The sequence below is a fragment of the Trichechus manatus genome, unplaced genomic scaffold (assembly GCF_000243295.1).
Source record: "Trichechus manatus latirostris isolate Lorelei unplaced genomic scaffold, TriManLat1.0 scaffold00006, whole genome shotgun sequence".
Classification (NCBI taxonomy): Eukaryota; Metazoa; Chordata; class Mammalia; order Sirenia; family Trichechidae; genus Trichechus; species Trichechus manatus.
In genome coordinates, this window is record NW_004443942.1 from 10,487,326 (window position 1) to 10,513,210 (window position 25,885).

The 25,885-nt window shown below is 38.8% G+C and overlaps 2 protein-coding genes across 11 annotated transcripts in view; one reads left to right on the forward strand and one right to left on the reverse strand.

The window, feature by feature from the left end:
* Positions 1-10,634, reverse strand: part of HPS5 (HPS5 biogenesis of lysosomal organelles complex 2 subunit 2) — a 48,891-nt gene extending 38,257 nt beyond the window's left edge. For 4 of the 7 annotated variants that reach the window (XR_002825121.1, XR_002825122.1, XR_002825123.1 and 1 more), the window contains exon 1: positions 521-1,207. Coding sequence is in view for 4 of the 7 variants with exons in the window: in XM_023737633.1 (XP_023593401.1) it covers positions 521-628 (108 nt within the window). In the remaining 3 variants the exon portion in view is untranslated. The other 3 variants (XM_023737621.1, XM_023737614.1, XM_023737627.1) reach the window with 3 other exon arrangements.
* A 183-nt stretch (positions 10,635-10,817) lies between these two features.
* GTF2H1 (general transcription factor IIH subunit 1) overlaps positions 10,818-25,885 on the forward strand; it is a 34,905-nt gene continuing 19,837 nt past the window's right edge. The window contains exons 1-5 of one of the 4 annotated variants that reach the window (XM_004369693.3): positions 10,818-10,967; positions 19,651-19,809; positions 22,905-23,097; positions 23,899-24,064; positions 24,778-24,871. In XM_004369693.3, coding sequence (XP_004369750.1) covers positions 19,656-19,809; positions 22,905-23,097; positions 23,899-24,064; positions 24,778-24,871 — 607 coding nt within the window. In that variant the 5' untranslated portion in view covers positions 10,818-10,967; positions 19,651-19,655. Of the gene's footprint in view, positions 10,968-10,987; positions 13,246-13,831; positions 19,810-22,904; positions 23,098-23,898; positions 24,065-24,777; positions 24,872-25,885 lie in introns of those variants that run through there. The other 3 variants (XM_023737646.1, XM_023737647.1, XM_023737643.1) reach the window with 3 other exon arrangements.

The following is a 25,885-nucleotide window of genomic DNA, read 5'->3' on the forward strand; positions in this document are numbered from 1 at the left end:
AAATGCAACAAGGTATACTCATTTATACTATTTTATTTTCAATCAAATACATTAGTTTCTGAGAAAAAAATAGTAAGATTAAAAAAAAAAAAAGCCCTTTGCCATCAAGTCGATTCTAATTCACAGTGACCCTATAGGACACAGTAGAACTGCCTAGGGTTTCCAACGCTGTAATCTTTACAGAACCAGACTGCCACACTTTCTCCCACAGAGCCACTGATGGGGTCGAACTGCCGACCCTTGGGTTAGCAGTCAAGCTCTTACCCACTGTGTCACCAGGGTTCCTATAGCAAGACTGCTGAAGGAGAAAATTAAAAAATTATCGTGGTTGGGAAAGAATTCAAATGATAGCTCAAAAAATAAATCAAGAAAGAGCTATGAGCATGCCACTTCAGTGTACGATATTACTAGGACAGGTGAGAACACCCATGATTCCACAAACCATAAGGAACTAGAGGGTAGGAGGCACATGTATCAGCATTTAAAAATATGGAAATGATACAAGGATCAAGAAATTCACCTTCAGACGACTGGAGTCGAGCCTCAGGGCTGAGAATAATGGATCCAGAGAATCGAACTCCGCGAGAACATGGCTGTAGGACTCTGGTATCACTGGCACAAAAGTCATTTAGCCAGAAAGTTGAAAAAAGGTCTAGTGACAGACACAGTATTTCTCACCTGAATAAAACCTGCAAAAATACAATTTAAAAAGCTCACTGTTCATTCAGCTTATATTTAATGAATATGTTCTACACCTGAGGAAACGTGAGAAAGGACAGACAAGCCCCATGGAGTTGCTCAACATCTACTTGGAAAACAAACACACTTAGATAACATTATATGTGCTAGTCTGCTCGCACTGTCATTCACTGACTCTAAAACTCCCAGAAAATCAAATCCATATTCTCAAGCCCGTCCATAATTCTATCCAACAGAGTAAGTAGATTGGATATGGCAGAATTTAACAGGGGACTTGCCCAAGTCCTTCTGCTGTAAAACAGCAATCCTGCTACATTTCTCTGAGTTGCAAAGCTTCTTCTGTCTTTATGAGTCTTTCATTAAAATGCAATTTTCTGTAAAGGCCTCAAACTGTAAGTCCTTATAAGGGAATACTGTAGTTACAGCTAACAGTTTAACAGGGATAAACCAAAAAAACCTATTGCCATAAAGTTGTTTCTGACTCACAGCGACCCCATAGGACAGAGTAGAACTGCCCATAGAGTCTCCAAGGCTGTAATCTTTACAGAAACAGACTGTCACATCTTTCTCCCACAGAGCAGCTGGTGGGTTCAAACCACCAACCTTTCAGTTGGCAGCCCAGTACTTAATCACTGGGCAACAGGCTCCTTTTAACAGGTATAGGCCTCTGGATCTCTCTCTCCAGGCCTAGCACAATGCAGGTGGCTCAATAAATTACCTATGAATAAATGAATGCACCTACTAAATGAGTGAGGTGAAGCGAGTCAGAGGTACAAAAAGGAGTAAGAGCTTCAACAAGAAAGACTGAATAGGAATAAGAATATCCGCTGCTATCGAAGTCAATTCCAACTCATAGTGACCCTATAAGACAGAGCAGAACCACCCTATAGGGTTTCCTGTAATCTTTATGGAAGCAGCCTGACACATCTTCCTCCTGCGGAGTGGCTGGTGGGTTAAACCATAGACCTTTTGGTTGTCAGCCCAGCGCTTAACCAATGCACCACCAGGGCTCCTAGGAATAAGAATACAAAGTAGACCCATTGTTGTCAAGTCAATTCCGACTCATAGTGACCCTGTACGGAAGCAGACTGCCACATCTTTCTCCTGTGCAGTGCAGCTAGTGGGTTCAAATGGCTGACCTTTCGGTTGGCAACTGAGTGCTTAACTACTCTGCAAACAGAGCTCCTAAGAATACAAGTACCAGAACCAATTGCTATCGAGTCAATTCCGACTGCAAGTGGCCCTACAGGACAGAGTAGAACTGCCTCATAGAGGTTCCAAGGCTGTACTCTTTACAGAAGCAGATTGTCGCATCTTTCTCCAGTGGAGCGGCTGGTAGGTTCGAACCGCCAATCTTTCAGTTAGCAGCCAAGAACTTTAACCACTGCGCCACAAGCTGGCAAATACCAAATACCCAATGAGGCCTTTATAAACGAATACACAAGAATTATTATCTTGGTGTGGGGGTAGGGGATGGTAGTGACCAGTTCAACCACTTTCAAGGGCACATCTTTGTCAAATTGGACCAATTTCCAGAAAAAAATAAGATAAAATTTTTTTTAATTCTACCCATTAATTTTAACTTTTCTCAATCCTTTGCCACCAGCCAAATTAAGAATAAAAAGCAAACTAATACCACAGAAAAAATAATATCACAGAAGCAATTTATTATACCTAATTTGACACTTGTATTTTGTTTTTTTTTTCAGAAACACATGTATTCACCCATTAATTCAGTCAACAAATACATATTGAGAATGAACTACATGCCAGACATTGTTCCAGGATGTGGAGATACAACAGATGATTAAAAAAAAAAAAGTCCCAACTCTCATGGAGTTTATTTTCTAATACAAAAACATATATAAGCTTATGTTATTTTTGACTGTATGCACATAATACAATCTCAATTTCTGTTAGTAATGTTGTTCCTAATATAGCTGAACCTCTGCAAGGAGAATGGTATTTAGATCTTTAGTACTCAAAATATTTGAGAATCCTTGATCTGATAAAAACCTTCAACGTAATTAGAACAGAAGAAAAGAATCACGTGATCTTCTCAATTGATGCAGGAAAGACATTTGATAAAGTCCAACACCGATTCCTGATAAAAACTCTTAATAAAACAGGAATAGAAGGGAAATTCCTCAACATAATAAGGGGCATCTACATAAAACCAACAGCCAATTGTCATTCTCAGTGGAGAGAAGCTGAAAGCACTCCCCCTGAGAATGGGAACAAGACAAGGATGCCCTTTATCACCACTCCTATTTAATACTGTGCTGGAAGTCCTAGCCAGAGCAATAAGGCAAAGAAAATAAAGGGCATCCAAATTGGAATGGAAGAAGTAAAAGTATCCCTATTCACACATGATATGATACTACACATAGAATAGTATTCCACAAGAAAACTGCTGGAACTAACAGAAAGATTCAGCAGAGTAGCAGTATACAAGACCAACATTCAAAAATCAGTTGGATTCCTATATACCAACAAAGAGAACTTCAAAAAGAAAACCAGGGAAACAATAGCATTTATAACAGCCCCTAAAAAGATAAAATACTTAGGAATAAATCAGCCAGGAACGTAAAAGATCTATACAAAGAAAACTACAAAATACTACTGTAAGAAACCAAAAGGGATCTACATAAATGGAAAAACATACCATGCTCATAGACAGGAAGACTCAACATTGTGAAATTGTCAATTCTACCCAAAGCAATCTACAGATACAATGCAACTCTGATCCAAATACCAACAGCATTCTTCAATGAAATGGAAAAACTAATCACCAAATTTATATGGAAAGAAAAGAGCTCCTGGATAAGCAAAGCATCACTGAAGAAAAAGAACAAAGTAGGAGGCCTCACACTACCTGATCTCAGAACGTACTATACAGCTACAGTAGTCAAAACAGCCTGATACGGTACAAGAACAGACATATTAGACCAATGGAACAGAATCGAGAGGCCACACATAATTCCACCCACCTATGGTCAGCTGATCTTTGACAAAGGCCCAAGTCCATTAAATGAGGAAAAGACAGTCTTTAAAAAATGGTGCTAGCAAAACTGCATGTCCATCTGTAAAAAAATGAAACAGGACCCATATCTAACACCATAAACAAAAACTAACTTAAAATGGATTAAAGACCTAAATACTAAACCTAAAACTATAAAGATCCTGGAAGAAAAAATAGGGACGGGGGCCCTAACACATGACATAAACAGAATACAAAGCATAATCAATAATGTACAAACACCATAAAATAAACTAGATAACTGAAGCTCCTAAAAATTAAACACATATGCTCATCAAAAGACTTCATCAAAAGAGTAAAAAGAGAACATACACACCGAGAAAAATTTTTTTGGCTATGATATATCCGACAATGGTCGTCTCTAAAATCTATAAAATACTCAACATCTCAACATCAAAAAAACAAATAATGCAATTAAAAAGCGGGCAAAGGATATGAACACTTTACCAAAGACACTAGGCTGCTAACAGACACATGAGGAAATGCTTGCAATCATTAGCCATTAGAGAAATGCAAATCAAAACTACAATGAGATACCATCTCACCCTGACATTCCTGGCACTAATTAATTAATTAAATGAATGAATGAATGAATGAATGAATGCTGGAGGTTGCAGGGAGATTGGAACTCTTAAGCACTGCTGGTGGGAATGTAAAATGGTGCAAATACTATGGAAAACGATACAGTACTTCCTTAAAGAGCAAGAAATAGAAATACCATATGATCCAGCAATCCCACTACTAGGACTATAACCTAGAGAAATAAGAGCTGTCACAAGAATAGACATATACACACCTATGTTCACTGCAGCATTGTTCGTAATAGCAAAAAGATGGAAATAACCTAAGTGTCCATCAACAGATGAATGGATAAACAAATTATGCTACACACACACAATGGAATACTACACAAGGATAAAGAACAATGATGAATATGCAAAACATCTCACAACATAGATGAATGTGGAGGGCATTATGAGGAGTGAAATAAGTCAATCACAAAAGGAAAAACATTGTATGAAACCACTATTATAAAAACTCAAGAAAAGGTTTACACACAGAAAAAAAACAATCTCTGATGGTTACGAGGGATGGGAGGGGGGGAAGAGAAATCACTAACTAGATAGTAGACAAGAGTTAAATTTGGAGAAGGGAAAGACAACACAATATAAGGGAAGTCAGCACAACTTGACCAAGGCAAAGTCATAGAAGCTTCCTAGATACATTCAAACACCTTGAGGGACCAAGTTACTGGGGCTGAGGGGTGGAGACCATGGCCTCAGGAGACATCTAGGTCAACTGGCATAACATAGCTCATAAAGAAAATGTTCTACAACCTACTTTGGTGAGTAGCATCTGGGGTCTTAAAAGCTTGCAGGTCTCCATCTAAGATACGTTTACTGGCCCCATCCTGTCCGGAGCAAAGGAGAATGAAGAAAACCAAAGATACAAGAAAAATACTAGTCCAAAGGACAACCTCCACCAGCCTGAGCCCAGAACTAGATGGCACCCAGCTACCACCACTGACCGCTCTCACAGGGATCACAGTAGAAGGTCCAGGATGGAGGGGGAGAAAAATGTAGAACAAAATTCAAATTCACAACAAAAGACCTGACTTACTGGTCTGACAGAGACTGGAGAAACCCCCAAGACTATGACCCTCGGACACCTTGCTGAGAACTTAAGCCACTCCCAAAATCTACCTTTCAGCCAAAGATTAGGCCTATAAAACAAACAATAATACACGTGAGGAACGTGCTTCTTAGTTCAATCATGTATAGAGACCAAACGGGCAAGACCTGCCCAAAAGCAAAGACGAGAAGGCAGAAAGGGACAGGAAAACTGGATGAATGGACACAGGGAACCTAGGGTGGAAAGGTAGAGAGTGCTGACACATTTTGGGGATTGCAACCAAAGTTACAAAACAATTCATGTATAAATTTTTGAATGAGAAACTAATTCGTGCTGTAAACTTTCACCTAAAGCACAATTTAAAAAAAAAATCTTCCCTCACTTTTTTCATTCATTCATTATACTGAGTACCTAGTAACAATCAGGAACAGTGTTAGGAACAAGACAAAACAATTCTAGAAATCAATGAATTTATTATTAAGTAGAATGAAAAAGATAAATAACACACACACACACACACACACACCCACACCCACACACACACCCACACACCTCTCATTCATATAGGAGACCTAACTAAGCAAAAGCTATGGAGTCCCTGAGTGGTGATGGATGCACTCGATAACTAAAAGAAAGGTTGGAGATTTGAGTCCATCCAAAGGCACCTCAGAAGAAAGGCCTGACGATCTATATCCAGAAACATCAGCCATTAAAAACCCTATGGTGCACAGTTCTACTCTGACACATATGGGGTTGTCACAAGTCAGGATCAACCCAGCAGCAACTAATTAATGTTGGAACTTAGAAGACAGAGGAAGTACATTGAGTTAAAGTGAACTATATTAAACTACTGGAGCTGAGTAGGCGTTAATCATAAAGCAAAGTGAAAACAGTAGCAGGTAGGGTAGCAATAAGCAAAAACATAGAGGTAGAAAAGGGCAAAATATGTTTGGAGAATACAAGTCCAGTCTCTGGTTAAAACAGGATAAAATCAATGGACTAATAAAAGAGAAAGCTGGAATAGTAATTTGAACCCAAATTACAAAGCACTCAAACCAAAGAATCTGAACTTAATTTGGTAGGCAATAGAAAGGCACTGAAGGATTTGCTGTTGGGAGGTCACATAATTTCTGTGAAGCAATGTGGGCAAATGCTAGAATACAAGGACTTAAGAAAGGGGGTGGGTGGTGAGGAAGTGAAGACAAAGTGTTTGAATTACTCAGAGTCTGGTGAAAAAGAACCTCTCTCTCAACTTCCTGGGGGAAAGAAAAGGACTCAAACTGATCTGGAGGTAGTAGATAAAAGCAAAGAGTCTACAGCATGAAAGGGACTGAGATATAAACAAGAAAAAGAAATTTCATGGCTCAAGATCCTGAAGTAGAAAGGAATGGTATCAAAGCCACAGGTGTCTGTCTTAGTTATCTAGTGCTGCTATAAGAGAGATACCACAAGTGGATGGCTTTAACAAACTGTGGCTTTTCCCACAGTTTAGGAAGCTAAAAGTCGAAATTCAGAGCACTGGCTCTAGGGGAAGGCTATCTTTCTCTGTCAGCTCTGGAGGAAGGTGTTTGCCTCCTCTGAGCTTCTGTTCTTGGGCAATCTTCATGTGGCTTGGCATCTCTCTTACCCCATCTCTTCTAGGTTGCTTGTTTAGTCTCTTTATATCTCAAAAGAGACTGACTCAAGATACACCCTACACTAATCCTGCCTCATTAACATAACAAACATAACTCATTCCCAAATGGGATTATAACCACCGGCGTAGAGGTTAGGATTTACAACATATACTTTTGGGGGACCCAATTCAATCCATAACTGTCTTTCACTTGTAATCTTGAAACAAAGAAACTCTGAGGCGCCCAAGCCATTCGGCCCTGATCTCACTAAATATGGACTTTCCTGGAAGTTAAACTATAATGAAGGGAATGTGAAGGGACCAGTAAGTTCCTATTTAAAAAAAAAAAGAAAAAAAATACAAGTCGAAAGTTGGCATACAACAACATAGTCAAAAAGAAACAACTCAGAATATCATCAACAGATTGCTATGAAGGTTTAATAGAAAACTTTAAAGTTGGGCAGCACTGCCATCCTCGAATGAATTAATTCTTAATCTTAACTAAGATTTTCAGAGTACTTATATATAGTTTTATCAGGAACTCTGAACAAAAAAATTTTGATTGGTTGACAATTACTCATGTCAGAATACGTAAATCTTACAAGAGAGCATTATGTGCTTAAACATTATAAAGAATAGAAAAATAAAAACCTTGCTAAAACAATCACAAGATCAGTGAGCCATGATTACAAGACCTCTGGAGTCCTAGAAACAGGAGATGTTCATTAAACTTCAATTGTTTTCTGAAAGAATATAAGTTTCAAATATTTCAGTGAGCCTGATCACCTAATCACAATTTTATGAAACTAGACAAACTACTTTTAAGTTATAGTTCAAGACACAGTTATAAGCATTAAAAGTTACATATATGTATACGATGGTACAGCACACAGTTTCCTAACATTTAATATGATGAATAATTGGTAAAATTATTAGCGGGTCCTGGGTAAGGGAACTCTGTTTTCATAAAGCAAAATGTATAGCTTTATTTAACAATTCATATATTTTACATACACACACATATGTGTGGAGCCCTGGTGGCATAGTGGTTAAGAGCTCAGCTGCTAACCAAACGGTCAGCAGTTCAAATTAACCAGCCACTCCCTGGTAACACGACAGGGCAGTTCTACTCTGTCCTATGGGGTCGCTATGAGTCAGAATCGACTTTACAGCCAAGGGCTTTTTTTTTTTTTAATGTGTGTGTGTGGGGAGGTGTGTGTGTAGTGAGAATGGAAAAAGAAAAACCCCAGCATAAACAATGTCAGTTCTCGAGAGTAGTTGCTGGGCGACTGTTAAGCCAAGTCTTCATGCTCACTCTCTCCCTGAAATGACTCCTTCCCCTTGGATCTACTTATCCAAATCTACCCAGCCTTCAAAGCCCAGCATAAGTCTCACTTTCCAGAATTCTCAAGGTGGAAGAGGTCTCAGAGATAATGCAATGCACATGTCTACCTAATTCAGAAATTAGTTGTCTATGAACCTGAACAGTTTCAGTGATGGAAAAGGAAGCACTTACTCTCAGGAAGCTGCCCATTCCATTACTCCACAGCTCTGTTATAAGGTGCTTTTTAATACTGGGCTGAAACCTGATCACCTAGAGCTTTTACCAATTATTTCTTACGTGGGCTTATACAATTTAAGCGAGTATGTCAGTTTACTGTCTTTTCCAAAACAACCCTTCAAATAATTAAAAAGCATTATCCTGTCTTCTGAAAGTTTAACATTCCCAGTTCTTCAATGGTTCCTGATATGGGAATTTCCAAATTCCTCTCTGTTCTTCTTGTCTTCCTTCTACAGAAGCACTTTAGTTTGCCAACAGCCACCTGAAAATGTGGTACCAAGAAGTGAACATAATACGCCTTAAGTAGTTGGATGAGCACAGAATAGAGCAGAAACACTAACTTACTTGATCTGGACACTAGGTTTCTATATTCAACCTAAAATAGCATTAGCTGTATTTTTTAAGTGGTCATATCACACTGTTGGTTCATACAGAGCAAGCAGTCAACTAAAACTCAAAGAAATTTTACAAATGAAACCAAAATGTACATAAAATGTATATACTTAGATACAGGGTGAAGGAAATATAAGGGGTAGAATTGAGCCCAAATTGAAAGTTGCCATTAACCAAGTATGACAATGGATATGAAAAACATCTAGAAGTTTAAAAGCTTTGCACAAATGGGAACAGCAGAATGCTGATAACTGTTAAAGTTGGATGATGTATGCATGAGGATTCATTATATTATCCTACTTTTGTTGGTGTTTGAAATTTTCTGTAATAATAGTATACACCAAAAGGGAAACAACAAACAAAATAAAAAACCTCTGTACAAACCTTCACTAGCTCCCCTTCTTCCAAGATAATCTAAATCCATTCATGATCTCATCCCTACTTCTCTTTCCAGTCTTACCTCAGACCTTACCCTCTCTTCTGTTCTCCAACTACACTGGGCTATCTTTCTTCCCTTTTCATTCTATGAACTTTCTGTGCTTCCGTGGTTTAATATATCCTGTTTCTTGAACCTTCCATTTGACAAAACCTTACTTTTTCTGCAAAGTTGAGTTTAAATGTCACTTTTGTGAAGTCTGTCACAGGTCGAGCCTACCAAAAAACTAAGCACATACAAGGCGACCATAAATGCTTACCAAAGTGAATGAAACAACTTGAGGTTGGCTTGCCCAAGATTACAGAGCTTGCAATTACAGAGCTGAGACTAGAATTCACGTCTCCTTAATCTAGATCTAATTATCTTTCCACTCTCCTGCATTATTTGATGGTAATTTAAAGTAGTGAGACTAAGAAAAAGATTTTTCATTGTCCTAGTACTAGATTACTAACGGACCACAGTGCTTGCTGATCACACATCAAATGCAAATCACAGCCTTCTTTCCCCACTAGGTGCGTAGAAGAGGCGAAGGGAGAGGGAAGGTAGGGAGCAAAAAACGCAATTAATGATTCGCAGGGGATTCTCTCTTTCTCTATAACCGCGCATCTTTTCCCCCAAAAAGTAATGATCATTAAATAACTCTCGCCTCAGACAGAAAAATGGCGACTCACTCATTGATGCATTCATTCATTCAACATTCGCTAAGTGTTTGCTTTATGCCAGGCCCTGTACACAGCGATGAAGCCATAGGGATGGACAAGATACAGTTCGTGCCCACAAGCATCTCCTTGCCTAGCGGAACTACTACCTTTTTAACAGCAGTAACTTTACTACTGTATGCAGATCTCTTTAGAAGAGGGCCCCGGCAAGGCTCAAAGACCAGCAGCCCAGAAGTCCCAGGGCCGCTCCACCTTTAGGCCGGTCGCCACCAATTTTTAGCGGGTCGGGCTCTTTCTCCAAGGTCGGCGTTGGAACACCCACCCCCGATTAGGAGCAGCACCTTACCTTCAATCTCCCTTCCCACTCCTCCCCTTCCTGGCTTACGTCATCCAAGAGCGCCGGGGACGCGGGGACAACGCTGTTAACGGCACTTCCTCGTCATATGACGGTTACGCCCCTCCCTGCGCGTGGTCCCTCCCCCTCTGGCCGCGGTTGCAATTACCCTCTCTACCGCCCGCTGCTTGCGGACCGCAGCCAGCTGAAAATGCGGCGCCGACCGGGACTGGAAGAGCTCTGGGCCAAAGGAGTGGGCCAGCCAGGATCCCAGGACTCTTCACCGCTTGAGGCCAGTGAGAGGAAACGAAACAGGCGGGAAACAGTGGCGTCGGGAGGGAGCTAGCGGAAGGTGTCATGGCGGCCGCGCTGTTGGGTCACGTGCTCCGCAGGCCCGCCTCCGTGCTTCCGGTCACGTGCCTGTAGAGTTCTCGCAGCCAGCGATGGAGGCGAGACCCCCCGGTAACAGAGGCGGTGGTGACGGGGGCGGCTGCTGGGTTTCATCCTCTTCCCGGCAGCTGCTCTAAGAAGCGCAGTGGAACTCGACCCGACCCAGCCTAGTTACTTACGGCGGGTCCAGGGCCGTAGCTCCCACTTGGTAAGTTTATACCGAAGAATGAGGGTGGGTGGGCGCGTGAAGATCTGACAGGCCCGGGGGCCGCAGGACGGCGCGGATTCTGCCTCTCTCCCCAGCGTCGCTATCGCGACGGCCCCAGCTCCCACGCCTGCGTCCCGGTTGCCCTTTTTTATCCCAAAGCGGTGAAGAGACGACCCCTAATCTACTTGTCTATACGAATCCTGCCCGTCTACTGGGAGCAGGGACTCGAGTTATCCAAAGCCAGAATCAGACTTAGGTCTTGAGAATAAAAAGTGGTAGCCTCTCCCGGGCAGAGAAGCCCTTCCTGTTAGGACATGTGCTGTTGGGTCTTTCAGTTTCTGTAAGAGAGGAACCCTCACCTTGGTGTCTGTACACGTTTTGCTCTACCTGTCAATCCCACCGTTCTTGAAACATTAACACCTTAACAGGATATGTGCCAATCCACACCCTCCGGTTTTGGTCGACCCACAATTTGATTGTCAGATAATAAAAAATGAAAAATTTCCCCATAGAAATATATAATTATCTTAATATTTTCCAGTGTTCTCAGGGGTCAAGTTGATTAAGAAGGTATATCTGATAGACTCTTAAACGCCCATTGTAAAATGGAGGATATAAAAACTTACATTTTCCCAATAGGAGGCCTAATTTAAAAACATACAAAAGCTGGGTGGTTTGAAATACACCTTGCAGTAAGTATTAACTCCATACAAACCAATATCCTCATTATCCAAGCATATGATTTTCAAACATTTTAAAGAAGTAGAACAATTTCTTCCATGAATCCTTACCTGGAACCCCAGTATATAAAGCTGCGTGCTCTGGTGGAACTGAGTTTGGCAGGCCCAAGTCCCACGCACTCAGCCTCCCTTCTATGCTAGAGGCGTCTCCTTGGAACACAATTTGAAAACCACTGATCTGGGCTTTGGTAATTAAGCCAAAGTTGCGAGCCCTAAAACAGATTGTAAAACCAGAGCAATTAAGAGGAGAGGTCATAACAGAAGGAAGATAAACTTTAGTTAACAGGCCTGGGGTTTGGGTTCTGGAGAGAACTTTGTGCCTATTAGCAGGCCTAAATCTCTTGTTTGGAAGGAGAGATAGGTAGTTTGAGACCTTTAAACCTTGTCTGCTATTTTCGCTCAGCTGACCTTTAGCAGTGCTGCTGATTGAATAAGTTTGAGTCTCTGCTAGGTGATGTTAGATACAATGGAAATGTAAAAAAATAAACGCAGAGAGTAATCTTTAAAAATACTAGGAAGATTGAAGTAGTCAAAGGGAGAGTTATCAGTTAAAAGTAAGCAAAAGCTCAGCTCCAGTCAGCTGCAAATGCTTCCTCTGTATACTGCCCTCAAGGCTTATATCGTCTTGCTGGTATATCTTTCTGTCTTAAAGCCTGTTTCTCTGTCCCGCTGTCGTCCCTCCCCCGCCCCCATCAGGCTGTTGTCTGGTGTATCTTGAGCTTTCCTAGCATTTTGGCCACTGTTCCTACGTTATGGGGGTAGGGAGTGTCTTGGTACCCTTCCTCCTGTCTTTCCTGCCTTCAGTGCTTTTCCCAAATCAAAATCTCTATCGAGGATATGCCTTCAGTGTGGCAGCGTCAGGCTTCAGTCTGATAGCCCCTCCTTTCTCAACTCCAGTTACCAACAGACTGCCCTTCTCGATATTAGTAATGTACTCTTAACAGCATGCAGTATTTATTAGTGGATAGAGGCGCATTCCTCTTTTTCTTCTCTGTGTCGCATTTTTCTTTTCCTGCCTCTCCCTGCACTGCTGTAAAATGAAAAGTGAAAAGATGGTAAAATTGCCACATCAGCCCTTATGCCACATTAAAAATGCCACATCTTCCTTGTTAGTGTAACTGGTCTTAAAACAGTACGTTTTAGTCATTTTTTATATACTTCTGAGATCTTACTCTTGTTAATGATGTATTAACAAATGTTAAAACGTTTTTGGATTGCCAGTGGCAAGCAAAATTAAATCCAGCTGTCCATTTTTTATGCTGGCCGATACAGCAACTTGCTCTCCAGTAATACTCCTCTTTTTAGAGGGTGATAAGGAATTTATACTTGTTTTCTTTTCCCATTTATCTACACGTTGGAAAAAGGAATGTAGTTAATGGAAATGCAGAGATTTGAAGATTTCTACTCAACAGTTTCAAATTCTTTCTATCACTGTTTCCTTATAAGGGTAGGAACAAGTTAACTGGAATCTGTGTGGGAAATGGTGCCCTGATGTATGCATTGAGAGCTGTAGTGCTTCCTGGAGTTTAGCAGAGAGGGTATGTGCAAAGGTCTTTCATACGTCTTATCCTTGTGTCTTAACCAAGATTGTGTTTTTTAACAAAAAAGATCTTAAGTAGATGGATGTGTCACAGATATTTATTGGACCCTTCCTATGGACCAAACACTATGCTGGGTGCTGTATTGCAGTGAACACCCTGGGTCCTCCCTTATTAGGCTTACAATCTTTTAGGGGAGACAAACATTAAAAAATTATATAAATAATGGATTATAGTTGTGGTAAGTGCTAAGAGAGAGAGTAATGAGACCTTACCTAGTAACTATGAAACTTAGAGTAGATTGAAAAAAATGAGTAAAATTTAGCCAGTTGATGGGAAGAGAGGAGCATGTGCAAAAGCTTAGAGCAAGGCATATGTTAATACGTTTACCTGCATGCAGATGAATTTTTAACTGCAGCTGAATTAATGCCATCACTGGAGGATCTTGCAGCTTAAAGAAGTGTCATGGCAGATTATTTTATAAAGTAAATAATCTTAAAAGTAAAGCTAGATCTTTACCTAGCTAATGTTTAAATGTAACTATACCAATATTTTTCATAAATGAAATATTCTGTGGCTTTTATAGAGTTCTACTGTGAAGAAGTGTTTGCCATCCAAGGAGTGCTTTTCAAGAAAGATCTGGAAGTCACAAAAGCCATTATAGGATAGCCCCTCTGGTTCTACTAAACTTTCCAACAATTGGCTCTTGAAATTGACCAGAAAAAGTTGCCAAGCAAATTAGCTGTGAGACAATTAACCAGTAATGCACAGTGTTCAATAACTTATTTGTGATTTATTTTATTAAAGCTTTCCCTAAACTGAATTTTAATATGAGTGGTTTTACATTAATGTGTAAGAGATTATGTTTTTCCTAAATTGATTTAAAGTAGCTGACTCTGATTAAGTCAGTTCTCTCAATGTAATTTATTCTTCAGTTTATATCACCTTTTCTCCCTTGTCTTCCCTACTCAAAAAAGTTTCTTTTTCTGCCAAAGCTAATTTGTACCTGTAACCACACTCTTTAAAAGCCCAGTTAATTGGAAACTTGCTCTACCAGCTGTATTTGCTGACTGCTTTTTCTCCAACCTATGGACATACTTACAGTTATCTGTGTAAGCCCTCACACAAACCATCCCCTCCCATCTTTCCTATATTTTAATTCATGTTTCCCAAAATGTGGTTTGCATAGTATGCAGTAGAATTTTACATGGTATAGATGGTTTTTTTAAATAGTTATGTGTTTATTATAATGGACTTTAGGAAGTTAATATTAAAGTATTTAACGGTTCCATAAATATTATTTTTAAAAAATTATAAATCAATCTTTTAAAACAAAACTAATAATATAGATGATACATGCATATTGTAAAAATTGAAGATAACAAATAACTGACAACAGGGAGCACTGTTTTAATTCTTACCTACATTACCCCTAAGACTTTCCCTTGTTACCTTATAAACATTTAGCTTGATAGGGAATAAACTCTTTGGAAGGCGTTTTTAATAACTACTTTTCTCATTGTAAAATACATATTTATTAGAGACAATTCAAACAATAAGAAGAACATTCAAATCATCTGCAATCCGATCACCCATAGATAACCACTATTAAATTTGGTGTATATCTTTTCATTCATGTGTATTTGCAAAATAACATAGTGGAACTTCCAGTCAGACTGACCCAGATTCTAACCCAGGTCTACTACTTCCTTAATGATTTGGGAAAGTGTGTTTAATTTCTCAAACCCAGTTTCCTTCCCTACAGAATGCAACTAATAACTGGGATTGTTAACTGGGACTTTACTGAGATATTGCCTATAAAGAACTTAGCCCAGTGCCTGGTACATATTATTAAGCATTCAATCAATTTTAGATGAATTTTTTAAAATTTAAGAATATGGAATCAAACTACATGCTTCTTTGGCTTGCTTTTATCACTTAACAGTATCATTTTGTGTCATTACATAGACTTTTAAAATCGTGGTTTTCAAACTTTTAAGCAGTAGTAGCACTAATAGAAATCTCAGCAGGAACATCAAGTAAGTAAATCATTAAAAGATAGTATTGTAGAGAGAGAGAGAATTTCAAACCCTTTATCGTACATGATATAACCAAAACCCAAACCTGTTGCCACCGAGTCGATTCCAACTCATAGCGATCCTATAGGACAGAGTAGTATTGCCCCACAGGGGCAGCTGGTGGATTCAAACTGCCAACCTTTTGGTTAGCAGCCTGAGCTCTTAACCACTGCACCACCAGGGCTCCATATATGGCATATCAGTACTAAAACTATGAAGCTTGTAAAACAACATGGAAATGTTTGGATTGGCAAATGAAAAACGCAAGATAACTGACTTCGATGTATTTTGTGATTACGGTTGTAACATGGGTACAGATAAGATAAACACAGTTTAAAATGAATAAAATTGATGTTAGGGTTGTGGGATTATAGAATTTTTTAAATCCTTCTCTGTTACTGGGCTTAATTAAAAGCATTTGTCTTATTGGGCTCCATCCCAGCATGTACAGATGCCCATGTAATTGAGAACATCACCTGAATGCCTCAGCAGCACCTCACACTCGTCGTGTCCAGAATGGAATTTCATGTCTTCACTCAAACTTGTTCTTCTTCTCACTACTGTGCTCATTATCAGTAAGGCTTAGAAGTGGGCTTTGGACAAGCAGCCATGACACCCCCTTCACCGTTTACAATGCCTGTTAATCCTGCTTCATCTGTACTTCTTTTTGTCCCTTCTCCTCCATTCTCACTGCCACCAGCCTGCCTTGGACCTCTTTTGGTTCCTGTCTTCAGTTTCATGCTGCCCTCAGATTAATTTCTTAAGATACAAATCACTCCCCTATTCAAAACCCTTTAGAGGCCCTCTGTTGTTTACCACATAGGGTGGCATTCTTTTCCACTATCTGGCTCCATCATAACCGTCCAACTTCCTACCCCACTGACTCCTATCATGAACCTTAATGCTGCAGCCAGAGCAGACTATTTACCATTTCTTCTAGGTGATGCAAATGGTTAAGTGCCCGACTACCAGCCATACCCACCCAGAAACTCACCAGAAGACAGGCCTGGCAATCTGCTTCTAAAAGGTCACAGCCTTGAAAACCCTATGGATCATTTCTGCTCTGCATACATGAGGTTAATATGAGTCAGAATCTATTCCACAGCAACAACAGAGAGTCTTCAAGCCTTTGCCTGAAACCGCTCCCTTTACTTTTTCTGTCAAAATCTTCTTTAGTCTTCAAGACCCAATTCATAACTAACGTGTAAAAAGAATGAACTGATACATGCAGCAATATGGTGAATCTCAAAAACATGTTAAGTGAAAAGCCAGACACAAAAGAGTTACATATACTGTATGATTCCATGTATATGAAATCCTAGAACAGACAAATAATCTGTGGTGTTAGAAATTAGAAAATACAGTAGTCCCCCCTTATCCTCAGGGGATACGTTCCAAGACCTCCCGTGAATGCCTGAAACCACGGATAGCACCAAACTGTATGTATCCTGTGATTGTCCTATACGTACGTACTTGTGATAAAGTTTAATTTATAAATTAGGCACAGTAAGAGATTAAGAGCAATAATAAAATAGAACAATTATAACAGTTTACTGTAATAAAAGTTACATGAATGATGGTGTGAGATTTCATCATCCTATGTATTCATTTAACATTTTCGAACCAAAGTTGACCGCAGGTAGCTGAAACTGCGGAAAGTGAGACCACGGATAAGAGGGGGTTATTGTAATAGCTGGAGGGTGGGAAGAGAGAATTGACTGGAAAAGGACATGAGGGTATTTTCTAAGGTGATGGAAGTGTCCTGTATCTTGTTTTGGGTAGTCGTTCCATGAGTGTATACAATCGTCAAAATGCATCAAACTGAACACCTGAGAGTTTGTTTTGTTGGTTTATTGATTATACTTCAAATTTTTTTTTAATTAAAAAAAAAGATGGACAAATCTTCGACAAGGCCTCCCATGTGAAGAAATTGCCTCTGACTCCTAATTCAAAACATTTGCTGTCTTCCTTTTGGGACTTCACACATTCTATTATATAAACACTAACCACACACACACACCCTGCTCATTAGACTGGAAGCCCCTTGAAAGCAAAAATCACTATTGGCAGACATTCATTTTTTAATAGCCCCTAGACTCCTTGACTGTGTACAGATTTATTGAATAAATGCATTCCCAGTGACCCTTTTTCTGTGGATTCCTGGAGTGGCGCTTCTAATTCTCTGAGGAGACCTATGAAAGGAGAGACCTGGCTCCTCAGAATTCAGACCATCAACTTCACAGAAACCAAAATTACACTTTTTATTTTTATTTGTAACTTTTACTTCTAAATCAGTGCTTAAGTGAATCAGAAATGTTAGTTTTTTTTATTTCAGTGGTATTTTTCATTAGTCCTAAGAAGTAATAGTTTAAGAAGTGATTGGTTTTCATTTTTCAAATAACTATAAAAGAACTGCTGATTTCCTTTATTGTTAGTGCCTGCCACTCTTCCATTGCTTTCCCATAATGTCCAAATGGAAGTTCTCCTCAACCATTTTTAATAACTAATAGCAGGTACAGCATTTCATTGTTCCTATTTGTTTATTTTAACTGCCAGGGAAAATGTTGATAAGGCTTCACTTGTTGATCAGGGCAAATTTAATTCTTATGACACCTAGATTTGCTAACTTCTTAAACTATGCCTGGAGAAGTAAATTTTTTAAACTTATATTTTAAATCATTCTTTTGGGAATGCAAATGTGTCGTAACTTCACCAGGAATGGCATATATGTGCGATTTGTGCTACAACTTTCGCCATCCCAGCCCATGGCAGACATCACTATCAGTCATGGCATCTTTTCCATTGACAGCCTCAAAGTCCTCATTCCAGGCGGCCACAGTCAAGCTTCAAAGTAGGCATCAAGTTGGCGCCTCCTAGGCATCCCTGATTTGGGTGCTATTCTAAAAGTTGTTTTTTGTGTGTTTTTACCTCTCCTAGAAGTACTGGTGACATTAAGTTCCTTGTGCAGGGGTCTTTTTTTTTTTTGCTGCTTTAAGCTTTTGTTCTATGATTGAGACAGAAGGAAGGAACACAGAAATTGCCTGAGAGGGAGCTTTCCTGCGGATGCAGTCATTATATCCTATTCCTGCTAAGGTAAAATCCAGAGTATCAGTCCCCTTTCTGGAGTTATTTCTAGATATGTATTGTGGCCTAGTGATGAAGTGTTCTGAAATAGACTTAACTAAAACCAAACCAAACCCACTGCTGTCAAGTCGATTCTGACTCATAGTGACCCTATAGGACAGAGTAGAATTAGCCCATAGGGTTTCCAAGGCTGTAATCCTTAGGGAAGCAGACTGCCACATCTTTCTCCCAGATTATTGGGGGGAGGGGGGCTGGCAAGGAGCAGGCTGTTACATGTGTGACTGATTTGCCATATACAAATGAATTATCAGCCAAGACTTGGAGCAGCTGAAGACATCTGATTGTTAAAAGATGGAAAAAGCATCTGAAGTGTTAAGTGTTGAATTTTGTTGGTCCTGTTTTCAGACACAAGGTGCCCTGTGGCTCAGTGGTTAAGCACTCAGCTGCTAACTGAAAGGTTGATCATTCAAACCTATCCAGCCAGCAGCCTACAGGAGAAAGACCTGGTGATCTGTTCCCATAAAGATTACAGCCTAGGAAACCCTATGGGGCAGTTCTGCTCTGTCACATGGAGTCACTATGAGTTGAAGTTGACTTGAGAGCACCTAACAACATTTTCAGACACACAAGAAAAGCTTAGACCAGGAATCAGGGTGTGGCTTCAGCTTTGGGAGTGGCTCTGGAAAAGTCACTCCAACTCTCTAGCCCTAAATTATTTCAGTCAAAACAAATTTAAACTAATTATTCGGTACGGTTCTGTGTAATTCTAAAGTTCTATAATTCTAAATATAGATTAGGTAAGAGACCATGTATTTGTTGTCAATCATGTGTTTAACATTTAAGACTGTAACTGAGGAAAATAAAAACAAATACTGTCATGAGCATATTTTGAAAATGGTTTGAAAAACTGCCAAGTGTTATATAAGTGTGTTCTGTAAATTCATACATATGACAGGAGCAAAATGAAGCTTGGTTTTAAAGGAATTATCTTCAACTTTGAATGAGGAAAGAGACTGTCTCTCTTCCCCCCTGCTTGTTAATTTCATGCAGTTTAGGTTTTAGATTTGGAAGAGACCCTACAAGTTAACAAATCTAACCCTAATTGATGTGTGACTTTTCTCCACAGTATTGATGAAACTATCCAATCCCTTCCAACCCCTACCTGTATATGTAACTTGAGTAGCTTATTAACACCAGATTTAAAGGAGCCTTTTTTTTTTTCTCCTCTGTTGGCACATTGTAGCCATCATGGCAACTTCATCGGAGGAAGTTCTATTGATTGTAAAGAAAGTGCGTCAAAAGAAGCAAGATGGAGCACTATACCTCATGGCAGAAAGAATTGCTTGGGCACCTGAAGGCAAAGATAGATTTACAATCAGCCATATGTATGCGGATATTAAATGTAAGTCAGCTATACAAAGATCTGGTGTATTATCATATTTGCTAGTAGTTTCATAAAAAGATTGTTTATGCAACTTTGTGGGGTGTTTTTAATCACTTCAAAAAAAATGAAACCATATAGAAATAATTACAAAGTGGAATTACAGAGTATATACTGTTCTTTTTATTTTTCAATTAATAGTAGAGTTTGTACAGCTTTGCATACGTAGATCTGTTTCACCTACAGATCATATATGTCGTCTTTTGTGAGTTGCATAACACTCCGCTGAATGGATGTACAATCATGTATTTAACCAGTCATCTGTTGAAGAACATTTAGGAAGTTTCCAGAATTTTGTTATTGCAAACAGTGCTGCAGTGTAGATATATGTATGCTTAATATCTTTCTGAACTTGTGTGTATAGGATATCTCTCTCCAATGAACCGGTCCAAATGGTTCATGCATTTAAAATGTCAGTAGATGCCAGATTGCCCTTCAATAAAATTATGCCACTTAAGGAAGTTGTCTAATTAATCTCTGATTATGTGGTCATCATTTGTTGAAATGACAGATTCAACGTTATGCCGAATATAGATGGGAGAAACATGGAACATAATATTTTTTAATCTTTTTTTCCAGGTTTTTCAAGTGTGAAGGTTGAAATCAAAATCCTTTCTCTTTCCAGATTTGCAAGATGAACTCTGAATTTATTACAAAGAGGATATGGTACTTTGTGGCTCAATAATAATTAGGTTTAAAAATACCTGGTTAATACTGGGTTTTAGAATCTTTACTCTGAAATTTCTCTCAGAGGAATTTCTGCAATTCACCTTTTTTTTTTTTTCCTTGAATAGGAGAGGCAGAGGATAGACTGGTCAACCAAGCCCTTGGCAAATTGTGATCTCATAACTGACTGTTAATATGGATTCATTTATTTTCCTGCATATAAGATTTTCTCCTAGATAAAATCATGTTTAGGTTATAAGAAACATGACACCTCCAAACAGACAACCTTCGACTTATAAGTGCTCAATTTACAAACGTCTTTTGTGTATAAACGAACAGCTGCCCTAGTCCCAGGGACTTAGCTCTAATTTGCTGCTGGAAATAACCAAGATCTCCACCCTTGTCTACTGAAATTAAGTTATCCAAAAAAAATACTGTTTAAAATTCATCGTAGTTCTTTACTACAAAGCATTTGGTCTTTCATCCATTATCCTGGTAATAGTACCTTCTTTTAAAACTTTGTTTCCGTGGAAAAATGCATCAAGTTCCTGATAATAGTCTGATGAACTAACATTTGTGCTACAATAAATTTATAAATCAGGAAATGCCAGTATTAGCATTTGTCTTAAATGAGAAGCTAGCCCGTTAGCTTTGCAAAGCACTCACTGTGATACCCACAGTGCAGTAAAGAATGTGCCTATCTCCTATCTTTCAACAAATCTCAGCTGTTGGGGAGGGAACAGATTATCCAAATCTAGGTCTGCTTCAGATTGGTTTTCATTTTAAGTTTAATGTTTGAAAGAATATCCATTTCTGAAAGAAGCCATTGAAAGTTACTAGTAATAAGTTACTGAAGTGAAAATCAGCATTATTTCTTATCATCGCTGAAGTTAGCTAGTCAGAAAGTTTCAAAAGGAGGCCTCTTAGAGGCAGGAGCTAAGTAAGGAAAAAAGTAGTGACTAAGAAAAAGTGCATAGAGAGGAGTGATCGTTTGTTTTGGAGAAATGGAACAGTGGAAGATGCTGATTGACAGTGTAAATTGCTTCATATCGCTGCGTTTAGCAGTAAGGTATTTCATCTAATCTGTTGGTCTGGAAGCATTGTCTTCGTTTTCAAAGTTTCTGTATATTTAAGGCTTAGTAGGTCATTCAGGGCTAAGATGAGAGCCCTAGTCAGCATGTACACACGACCATTACTTACTTATCCAGTGGGACAAAGCCCATTCTTCATGAAGAAGAAAAGCACTACTGTTGCCATGAGGCTCACCCTTTAAGAATGCAAGTTCTTCATTATATGGGTATATTTTAACATTCACATTCCTAATTTTTTATTAGGAAAGTCTTCAAAGCTACAAAAAAAATTAGAAGAATGGTACAAATAAATACGTATGTAATGAATCCCATCTAGATACTACTGATGTTAATATTTTGCCATATTTGTTTTATTGTGGGTGTTCTTGCTGTGTATGTGTACACTTTTGTTGCTTATAATATCATCACACGAAGGAAATTTTAATAATAAATATCCTGACCATTGTTATATTTCCCTAGCTATCCCAGTAATGTCTTTTATAGCTGTAGGGTGTTTTGTTTTGAAACCAGTATCCAATCTCGATTAATATATATAGTTGTCTCTTTTGTTTCTTTAAGAGTGTAGGCTTACAGAATATCATGCATTCTGAGTATGTCTGGTGGTCTCCTCAGGGTTTTACTTAATTTGTTCCTGTATACCTGTATTTCTTGTAAACTGAAAGGCCCAAAGACTTGATTATATTCAGGTTAAATATTTTGGCCAAGAATACATCATAGGTCATGATGTTTAGCTCCTAACTCATCACCTCAGAAAACGTATAATGTCACGTTGTCCCACTTTTAATGAGGCTAAGTTTGATCACTTGGTTAAAGAGGTGACACCAGATCTCTCTAATAAAAAATTACATAGTTCCCTCTGCAATTAGTAACTAAAGCCATAGGCTTGTGTTGTACAAGTTTTTGGAATCATGAAAAATCATTTTTATTTACAATGATGTTGATTGGAGGCAGTCTGTCCAGGATGGATTCAGGGCTCCTAGTTGTATTTTAGAAAGCTTTAAAGTGGTCTGCCCCCATTGAATAGAAGCAAAAACCTATTACTATCAGGAGGTAGAAGCAGTGTGTGAGAAGAACCACATGAAAAGAATACTGAAGAAGGAAGCAGGTGTTTGCAGTGAATTTGTTTAGCCGTGCTGTAGTTGTATGGGATTATTACTCATTTATTTCTGCAAATACATCAAGATTGGAACAAGATAGCTAAAGCCGAAAGGAATCCTGAATCTTGAGAGGAGAAGGAACCTATTGTATGACAATTTCGACAGCATGTCCTGATCTAATTAGTGGTGTGCTTCTTTTTAGGCCAGAAAATCAGTCCAGAAGGAAAAGCTAAAATTCAGCTTCAGCTGGTCCTGCACGCAGGGGACACAACCAACTTCCATTTTTCCAATGAAAGCACAGCAGTGAAAGAGAGAGATGCAGTAAAGGACCTTCTTCAGCAGTTGTTGCCCAAATTCAAGAGGAAAGCAAATAAAGAACTAGAAGAGAAAAACAGGTGAAGGAGGAAAAGAATTGTCATTTAGAGAGATACTAGGCCTCTTAATAGAGTAATAAATATCTTGTTACTTCTCACCACTTGTACTGCAATAGTGTAATATAGGAAAATACTGACCTTGATGTGACTATCTCTGTATTTGGTTCTCAACTTCAGCATCTTACTAGCTCTGTGGCTTTGGGCAAATTATGTAATCATTCTGAGCCTCATATTCCTCGTCTGTATAATGAGGTTAATGATAACTTTACAAGATTTTGAAAATTAAGTTAGAAGTATATGTAAGATATTGGCTCCTAGAGGTTAAACGTTTGTTTCTGTTTTTCCATTTGTATGACAATTTTTCAAGGCACTTACATATATCTTTTCTTTAATTATGTAGACCCTGGTGGCGTAGTGGTTAAGAGCTGGGCCACTAACCAAAAGGTTACCAGTTCTAATCCATCAGCTGCTCCTTGGAGTCCCTATGGGGGCAGTTCTTCTCTGTCCTATAGGGTCACTATGGGTTGGAATCGACTCGACAGTGTCGAGTTTGGGTTTTTTGTTTGTTTTGTTTTTGGGGGTACAGAAATGAATAAAGCCAAATTTCTACCTTCAAGGAGTTTATCAGTCTTCATTTATTCCTTCAGAAATGTTTTCTGCTTTAATTTCTGAAGAATGAACTAAATTGATCTCTGCTTTTCAATCATAACAAAATAAAAGTGTTTCAGTGTTTCATATTGTTAAAGTTTTTCTTTTAAAAATGTTACTTGAGTGGTGTTTTATTCTAGAAGTTTGATTATATTTGATATATTCTATCACCAGAATGCTGCAAGAAGATCCTGTTTTGTTTCAGCTTTATAAAGACCTAGTTGTGAGTCAAGTGATCAGTGCTGAGGAATTCTGGGCCAATCGTTTAAATGTGAATGCAACAGATAGTTCTTCCATATCCAATCATAAGCAGGATGTTGGCATTTCTGCAGCATTTCTGGTATGTGACCCTTCTAGATTTCTGAAAGGAAAAAAAAAATTGAAAATATGAATATGTATATGTTAACAATGCCAGTTCTGTTGTAAAGTTTTAACATTTACTTAACTGAAAATTTAGTATCCTTTGTATTCTAAAATATTTTTAAAATATATACAGTGTTTTTTAAAATGTATAGTGAACATTATAGAAAATGTAAAATTTATAAAATGAATCTGATAGAAAAATTGGGAATACCTTACATGTGGAATTAGAAAATGGGATTTAATTAGTCTACACTCCAATGGATCCAGAGCAGCCTTTACTCAAAATTTGAATACCAGTTCTGTGTTTGGTATCTTTCTGGGTGCTTGGTAGTGAATTGAATTAATAAGGCCTCACCTAAAGAAACCAGTTCATTAGATAATATCACTTTAATTATTCAGTAACCAAGGTTGATGGTGCTTTTGTAACTACCCAAGTTTTATGTTAAAGCTCCACCAACTGTCTGCCTTGTCCAGCGCTTAAACGTTGGACTCTCAGGGAGGCTGATTGTATAGGTCACTAAGACTGTATGGGACCAGGCCAAGCCTCCTTGAGCCTTATGTCAGAAGTGAAGGTGAGGGACTTACTGTGTCCCTGCAGTTCGTTCAGAAAGTCTGTATTTCAGCAGTGTCTATTTGGGAACTTGGACATCTTCCCCCAATGTTCTGACTATTATGTGGTCTTTATTTTAGGCTGATGTCCGGCCTCAAACAGATGGCTGTAATGGTCTGAGATATAATTTAACCGCTGATATCATTGAGTCCATATTTAGGACCTACCCAGCAGGTAAGAAGAATCAGTTCTTCTAGATAGTCAAAATGTTTGTTTGGGTGAGTTCTGAATATATATCGATGAAAAAGAAAAAGCTTCACCTTTATTCCTGATCAAGTGCAATAATATATGTAAAGTACCTTAATCGGTGCCTGATAAATGGTAGATATTAGATAAATGATAAGTCTGCTAGTCTTTCCATTATTGGTTCTTCAATTTTAGCCCTCAGCACACTTGAGAGAGATGACATCTCCAGAGGCATCAGTAAAAATGAGTCTCTCTGCAGCAGTAACATATCATCCTTCATGCTGCCTCCAGAGTGTCCTGTCTAACCCACAAATCATGTCCCACGCAAAAGCCGTCCTAAAAATTTAGATTCCTTGATCCCAGCCCTAGTGATTTCTGGCGTACAGCCAACCCTGCTTCATTCTTTTCTTCTGACCATACAGTGCTCTCTCAAACTATATGCTGTTCCCTCTTCCCACTTCCTTACTCCTGCGTCTTTAGTCCTTAGGAAACATCTGTCCCTCAGAACTCAGCTCAAACGTCACCTCATTGCCACCTCCATAAATTCCTGAGTTCCTCAGGCAGATAGTGCCTTGTGTTTGCCTCAGTGAGTTATCATACTGTATTGTAATTTTTTTCCATATCTCTTTGATAACAATAACAAATAATTATATTTAAGGAGCCCTGGTGGCACAATGCTTAAGCACTCAGCTGCTAACCAAAAGGGTCAGTGATTCAAACCCACAGAGCGGCTCCAAGGGGGAAAAGACCTGATGATCTGCTCTCATAAAGATTACAACGTAGGAAACTCTATGGAGCAGTTCTACTCTGCCATATAGGGTCACTCTGAGTCAAATCTATGAGTTGGAATCGACTTGACAGCAATGGGTTTGGTTTTTGGTTTATGAGTCAAAGCGACTTGATGGCACAACAATGACATGTATCGTGTACTGTGTGCCAGACACTGTTCTAAGGGCTTTATGTGTTATTAACTCATTTAATTCTCATAACAACTCTGTAAAG